Source organism: Natator depressus, chromosome 4 (genome assembly GCF_965152275.1).
Source record: "Natator depressus isolate rNatDep1 chromosome 4, rNatDep2.hap1, whole genome shotgun sequence".
Lineage (NCBI taxonomy): Eukaryota > Metazoa > Chordata > Testudines > Cheloniidae > Natator > Natator depressus.
Window position 1 is genome coordinate 139,516,270 of NC_134237.1, and position 7,907 is coordinate 139,524,176.

At 50.7% G+C, this 7,907-nt stretch overlaps 1 protein-coding gene across 1 annotated transcript; it reads right to left on the reverse strand.

Annotated features, from left to right (window-relative positions):
- Positions 1 to 5,455: 5,455 nt before the first annotated feature.
- On the reverse strand, positions 5,456 to 7,470 carry CENPB (centromere protein B). Its single transcript, XM_074952084.1, has one exon. The coding sequence runs from the start codon at positions 7,468 to 7,470 to the stop codon at positions 6,004 to 6,006; it is 1,467 nt and encodes a 488-aa protein (XP_074808185.1). The 3' UTR covers positions 5,456 to 6,003.
- Positions 7,471 to 7,907: the final 437 nt, after the last annotated feature.

The following is a 7,907-nucleotide window of genomic DNA, read 5'->3' on the forward strand; positions in this document are numbered from 1 at the left end:
TGGCTTCACCAAGGGCAAGTCATGCCTGACTAATCTAATTGCCTTCTATGACGAGATGACTGGCTCTGTGGATGAAGGGAAAACAGTGGACGTGTTGTTCCTTGACTTTAGCAAAGCTTTTGACATGGTCTCCCACAGTATTCTTGCCAGCAAGTTAAAGTAGTATGGGCTGGATGAATGGACTATAAGGTGGATAGAAAGCTGGCTAGATTGTCGGGCTCAACGGGTAGTGATCAGTGGCTCCATGTCTAGTTGGCAGCCGGTATCAAGTGGAGTGCCCCAAGGGTCGGTCCTCGGGCCGGTTTTGTTCAATATCTTCATTAATGATGTTGAGGATGGTGTGGATTGCACTCTCAGCAAATTTGCAGATGACACTAGACTGGGAGGAGTGGTAGATACAGTCGAGAGTAGGGATAGGATACAGAGGGACCTAGACAAATGAGAGGATTGGGCCAAAAGAAATCTGATGAGGTTCAACAAGGATAAGTGCAGGGTCCTGCACTTAGGACGGAAGAACCCAATGCACCGCTACAGACTAGGGACCGAATGGCTCGGCAGCAGTTCTGCAGAAAAGGACCTAGGGGTTACAGTGGACGAGAAGCTGGACATGAGTCAGCAGTGTGCTCTTGTTGCCAAGAAGGCCAATGGCATTTTGGGATGTATAAGTAGGGGCATTGCCAGCAGATCGAGGGATGTGATCGTTCTCCTCTATTCGACATTGGTGAGGCCTCACCTGGAGTACTGTGTCCAGTTTTGGGCCCCACACTACAAGAAGGATGTGGAAAAATTGGAAAGCGTCCAGGGGAGGGCAACAAAAGTGATTAGGGGACTGGAACACACGACTTATGAGGAGAGTTTAAGGGAACTGGGATTGTTTAGTCTATGGAAGAGAAGAATGAGGGGGGATTTGATAGCTGCTTTCGTCTACCTGAAAGGGGGTTCCAAAGAGGGTGGATCTAGACTGTTCTCAGTGGTAGCAGATGACAGAATGAGGAGTAATGGTCTCAAGTTGCAGTGGGGGAGGTTTAGGTTGGATATTAGGAAAAACTTTTTCCACCAGGAGGGTGGTGAAGCACTGCAATGTGTTACCTAGGGAGGTGGTGGAATCTCCTTCCTTAGAGGTTTTTAAGGTCAGGCTTGACAAAGCCCTGGCTAGGATGATTTAGTTGGGGATTGGTCCTGCTTTGAGCAGGGGGTTGGACTAGATGACCTCCTGAGGTCCCTTCCAACCCTGAGATTCTATGATTCCTAGTCTAGGTCCAGCAATCACTCACACCCCTGTAGTTACCGTCCTTTGTTCCAGTTTCTTTCAGGCATCTCTTGAGCCATCTGAAGACAAAAATGGAGGGGTTTCCAGGGCTTATATAGTCTCTCTCTTGTGGGCGGAAACCCCTCTCTCTCCCTGTGTAGAATCACAGCTACGAGATGGAGTTTTGGAGTCACATGGGCAAATCAGATGTCCATGCATGACCCAGTTCTCTACAGGCCGACGCCATTGCCCACATGTTAGCCGGAACGTTCCCAGGAAAGCTCAGATGTGGATTGGCGTCTCTCAAGGTCCATTGTAGCTAAGTGCTCCCAATTACTTGAATAACCCCTTCACACTATGTTGACCAAATCTGCCTTAGTTGCTTCCTACAGCAAATACTTTAAATACTATCATAGAGCCAACACTCCTAACTCCAGATATAAAAATGATCCATACATACAAATAGGGGCAATGCATTCAGTAGAACATAACCTTTGCAAAGATATGTTACATGGCATATTTAGCCTAAAACATTCCAGTTATGTCATATTTACACTCATAAGCATAATTCTATAAAGCATTATGGGGTTGTGACAGGGTCAGGACTCACCATCGCTGGCGCCTCCGGCTGGTTGCTCCAGAAATTAGCTCTTGTCAGCTGTGGAGTGCCCTCTGCACGTGGTGTCTCACCTGTTGTCTGCTCTGCTGATTTGGGAATTGCCTTGCTCCCTGCTCGGTGGGGTCTGCTTCAGGACACTACCCTCCGGCAGCACCCACTACTCCCTTCTCACCCCCTTCCGGGAGGTTGGGGGGGAAGTAACAACAGTCCTTTGGCTTGCACCTGTTTCAGTGGCCAACCACAACCCCAAAGTCTAGCCCCTCACCTCAGCGCAAGTCGCAGTCTGTCTTGGCCCCACTCCTCTGTGGCCAGGTGCAGTGTAAGGCGGGGGAAGGGGGAAACCCAGGCCCACCCGCTACTCTGGGTCCTGACCCAGGGACCCTCTAGCAGCAGCCTCTCTCTCTGCCCTCCTTCACTTCCCTCCTGTCCACCTATCTTCCCTGGGCCACTTCCCCTTTGGCCCCATGCACCTTCTTGACCCCTTTTTATCAGGAGCCACAGCCTGGCAAGTAACTGGGCCGAAGCTCTTCTCTGCTCCTCCGAGCCTACCCAGCGCTGCTCTGTCCAAGGTGCTACCGCCTTACCCCAGGAGCCAGTCCTCCTCCCTTGCTAGTCAGGGAGAGACTGCCCTCTCCTTTGCTAGGCAGCCTTTATATAGGGCCCAGCCCGGCCCTGATTGGCTGCCTCTCTTTTTGCCCTGATTGACAAGAAATGATGGTGTAAGTCAACGACCGAGAACTAACCGAAAAGATTATGGGGAAAGAGGTACCAACTGGTAATAATGTGAAAGTGTAGCCGGGAAGATTAAATTTAAACGATAAAATCTTGTAACAACAAATATTGTCTCCAACACGTGCCTTAATCACAAGATAAAGTGGTACATTGATGTTAATGAGAACCTCCCCAGCCTCTAGAATTCGGGGTCCCTTGTGTTTCTAAAGGACACAGACCAATAAGGAAGAGAGGGTTGACACTTTCATGTACATGTACAGAATGTAGGTATAGACAGACTAACAGAATAAGAAGGGGTGCCCAGAGCAGGAAAATTTAGCTTCCTACAGGAAACTCCAGCAGGAACCACTCCAGTATTGATGGTCAATCCATGAGAGGGCCAACAGACTCTCTAACACCATCTGGGAGGATGTGAGTATGTCTGTAGGTATAAGTGGTACACGGTTCTTATCTTTAGGAACTGTATATGCTGTGACACTTATAACTTGATAACTTTAATAAAACTACTACAAGATAGATACTCTTGTAATTGTCTGTGTTATTTGCCTATGATTTCATGTGTTCCTAAGGTCTCTAGATCCAGAACAAACAGAGATAACTCTGTTGAAACTGAGACTGTAGTCACCAGAGCTGAACCCACAGTAATATAATTAACATTAAATAGAATAAAAGGGTCCACCCGTCACCCTCCCCTGCCCCGCCCTATCACCAGCGTTATGTATTATCGGTGCCGCAGCAGAGCCTCGCGCCCCAGTCGCACACCAGGGCCCGGCTGCGCTAGGCGCTGCACAGCCACAGCACAGGGATGGCCTCGGCCCTGAGGAGCTGACAACGGGGCTGTGAGACAAGGGGTGTCAGGTGGCTGCAGCTAGGCCAACGGAGGAGCGGGAGGGAGCGGTGCGGCCCTGCTGTAGCCTATAGGGCTAGCCTGCTTGCTTGCCTATATATCTTTTCTTATGGGTTTGATCATTTGTTTTATTAGAATGGGTTTATCCATTTGTATTGGTGTATTATTGGCTGTAATGCAAGGAACCTACAGGCCACATCCTGTATGTTGAGCTAAAGCAAGTTAGCAGACACATGTTGGAGACCGTCAGCCGAGATAGGTGGTGCTGAGCTAAAGCATAAAGTATATGTATGTGTGTGGCCTTTAACATAGAGAAGTGAGCAAGTTAAAGCAAGTTGGTGTAGATATGACCACCTACGTTCATGGCCTTTTTCAGACTTAACAGGTACACCACAAAAAACATGGAAATAACTGGTGCGGCCGGAAAAAACAGAGGTGAGAATGAGCTAAATGGTCATCAATATGCAAGGACATTCCAGCCCGTAGAGTAAGTGCACCTGATATTTCGGTGAGGAAATTAAGTTTGGACATGGAAACTGGGCACACAGTGCTCAGGCGCTGTCAGAAGGACAGTCCACCGTGTCAGTGCAGTTCAGTTCATTCATTGTTCGGTTTGTCCTTGTTAGTTCTTAAGTAACTCTAAGTTAGCTTCTACAGTCTTTAGCTTTAGCTCTAGCTTCAACTAGGTTCTTCACCTCCCACTCAAAATTTGAGAAACCTGAACCATCAGACTCTCTTGGCATGCCAGAGACGAGGCTGGTCCTTTGTCTCTTATCACCAGGTTATCAGGGAAGGGTGCGAGTGTGTTAACTGAGAAACCTTTATTGTATATAATACCACATGGACTGCTAGAACAATATTATGGTTTCGTAATTGATTGATTATTTGATTACTATTCCCTGTGTCTCAACAGAAGTCTTTAAGGCTACATTTGGTCTCAGTGTGAGTGTCCTTGCCATACATCCTGAGGGTCCTTGCAAATGCTGTGTAGCCTGATTCTGGGACAAGAATCTTATTATCTTCTGATCAGATTAATTGGCGAGCCTATAACCCATGTTATCTAAACAATATTATTAATCTCCTAAAATCAGGCAACACTGCTGGGCCATGCTCCGGTCCCACAGTCTGGCCTGCGGGCTCAGCCCTGCAGCTGCATGTGCTCTGTTGGGCCGCCCCCCACCAGGATCATCCTCCACTTGTGGCTTAGGCTCCAACTCGGTTCCCTGACACCTGGGCACAAGCCTCAGGCTGCCTGCCCAGCCTCCCTGACAGCCTGCAGGCACCTGGGCAGTCTGAGCCGGACAAAGCTGGGGCACAGTCACAGCTGGGAGATGGGGACATGGAGGCCCTCATCTAATGTGGCAGCCTCTTGAGGCCTTAGTCAGGCTGCCCTCATCCAAGATGGCTGGATGCCCTTATCCAAGATGGCTGTCCCCTAAGCCTTAGGTGGTCTGCCCTCATCCAAGATGGCCACTCCTTCAGACCTCAGGGAATCTGCCTTCATCTAAGATGGATGCCCCTTGAAGCCCTAGCTGGTCTGCCCTCATCCAAGATCTGTCTTACTCAGGCTGCTCTCATCCAAGATGGCCACTACGAACCCCTCTCATCCAAGATGGCTGCCTTCTGAGTAGTAGAGCGAGACTGACAGTACATGCTCACTAGTAGCAACATATCGGTGCCCTTTTGCTACGTTGCTCCTAAGAGGCTGTTGCTGTTATGGGGAGTGTCATCTGACCAAAGGCAGCCGCTTTTTCTGATGTGTCAAACAGCCTAGAACTGACACAATGCAGCCTATGTTTCCTGCTGTGGCTACAGTACTGCATCAGTGTACGTACTGTACATGTTGAACAGCTGCTCCAGTCTGCATTTGTCGCCTACGCCCACATTGTAGCAAGAAAGCAGCCTTAATTAACAGTTATAAAAGTATCAACTTTTCTGTTTATGTTTTAAGATCAAACATCAACCATGACAACAAACAACACCCCTCACAGACACTTTTTCTACTGGCATGTACTGTAATGTTGTGTAAGTCACCCTGGATACGGGCATCTGCTAAGCTAATCATACTGTAATAGCCTAAATTAAAGTACTATTCCACATCAGTGTATCAACCGGTAAACGAAGCCTGGAGGAACTCACTCCTTTGGGGTGCAAGAACTCTCTTAATTTGCTCTACTTCTTCTCTGCCACAATTTTGTTTTGAAGGTGGGATTCAAGGTACCAAAGAGCCCGGTAGACCCTGTCCCCAAGTCCCTCTAGCTGCGAAAAGTGCCGAAGTGTGTTCAAAGCCTTCAACAGCTCAGAGTTTGTCGGGGGTGGAGCTTCATCAAAATCATCCTCACTCTCTTGATTATCCTCTGGATTATGGTACGTTTCATCAACACAAGCTCGTTTCTCTGGCCTTGCTGCAGCGCGCAGTAATTCCTCATCGCTTAGCTCTCTGAACGTGAGCAGATCCTCATCCACGGCCACAGCAGCTACTAAGTCCTCTTTTTCCATGTTGACTGGAAGTGGAACATCGTTCAGGGGGTCGTCAGACTCTGCAATATCCGCATCTCACCCACCTTCCTCTGGCACAACAAATTTGCCTTTCCAGAAACAGTTGGAAATTGTTGTCGGCTTTACATCTCGCCAGGCCTCAGCAACAAGATGAACGCAATCTAGCAAGTTTACAGTTTTCAGGACTGTCTGAACATCTGCGTTGGGGTCCACATCAAGAGCAACATTAATCCGGTTGGCGATTTTTGATCGGCAATGTCCCTTCATGTTCTCAATGACACCTTGAGCCATAGGTTGCAGCGAAGATGTAGCGTTAGGGGGTAAAAATTCGAGCTGAATGTTAGTGAGAACCACTCCTTGAGGATGTATGGAGCAGTTAGCCAGGAAGAGGCATATTTTACGGCTCTGCCAGCAAAACTGGCGATCCCACTTTTTCAGCCAATTGATGAAAATCTCACCTGTCATCCAGGCATTCGCTGAACTGACATAATTGAGGGGAAGTTTCCTGAAATCCTCTGGAAAGCATCGGGGTCGTTTTAACTTCCCGATCATGAACAGTGGGCGTTTGTCACTCCCATCCATGTTGGCACAGACGAGCACAGTTACCCTGTCCTTTGCCGCTTTCCCTCCTTCTAGCTTTTCATTATTTTCTCCATGTTCTCTGTCACAGAACCCTTTCAGATAAAGCCCTGTTTCATCAGCACTGTAGACGTCAGCCGGAGAAAACTTTTCAAGGATATGAGGAAGGTTTTCGCACTGCCATTGCTCAGATGCGGGTTTGCCCGCTGACTGGTTTCCACCCTGCTCTTTTTTGCAGGCGACATTGAAGCGTTTCTTCCATCTGGTAAACCAACCGTCGCTTGCCTTAAAATCGTTCAGCCCTAGGGAAGCAGCGAGCTGACGGGCTTTTTCCTTGACTGCGGGTCCAGCCAGCCGTGCCCCGTGCGCCCTCTTCTCCTTGAGCCAGGTAAAGAGAGCCCGATCGACCGCAGGGGCTTTTCCTTCCCGCCCGCGCTTACGGCAGCCGTTCGACTGGCCAGCTTCGTAGTCAGCCAACAGCTTTTCCTTCTGCTGCCAGATCTGGCACACGACCGACCGGTGCAACTCCCACTTGGCGGCCACTTGGCTCTGAGTGGCCCCCGGCCTCTGGCACTCGCGGACGATCTGCGCTTTCTCCTTCAGCGAGAGACTCCTTGGCATTTTGTCTGGGTTCGCCCAACACCAAGCGATGCCAGAGGGTGGCGGGGGCAACGTCCCGCCTGCACTGATGGGGCCTCTACCCGCCAGCAGCCAGGCTGTTGTTACAAGGCGCTGTCGGAGGGAATGGCGCTCACACGCTGTGGTTGCTCTTACACAAGGCCCTTGCTGCATACAAGCATCGCCTGCAGCTTCAACATGGCTGCCCCCTGCCTTGCCCTTATCCAACATGGCGGCTTCCTCAAGCATCACCAGCAGCTTCAACATGGCTGCCCCTGCCTGGCCCTTATTCAACATGGCTGCCCCTGCCTGGCCCTTATCCAACATGGCGCCTTCCTCAACCCATCACCAGCAACTTCAACATGGCTGCCCCCTCCTTGCCCTTATCCAAGATGGCCGCCCCACCGTGCTCTTATCGAAGATGGCGGCTTCCAGCTTGGCCTCCCTAGCCGCAGGCGGCTGCCCTTACCTGAGATGGCCGACGAGGCGTCACTGGGAGCCTGCGCCAGGCTTTCCGGCGCGGCCTCTCTATGGTGCGGGCGGCGGCGGGGACGGGAACGGGAGAAAGTGAAAGTGACAGAGAAGCCGCCGCGCCGCAGGCAGTGACACCCCCGCCCCCCTCCCTTAGGGAGAGACCCCCCCCCGGAGTGACCCGTCAGGTGAGATCCCGCGGGGGGACACGGGGAGACCCCCCGCTGAGCGCCCCCCCTCCCCCGCGGGACAGGGCCCTCCCCCCTGGGACAGGGCCCTCCCCCCTCGCTGAG

Bases quoted from the DNA above. Each gene is read 5' to 3' on its own strand.
- CENPB (XM_074952084.1), bottom strand. From the start codon at position 7,470: ATGTTGGATAAGGGCCAGGCAGGGGCAGCCATGTTGAATAAGGGCCAG.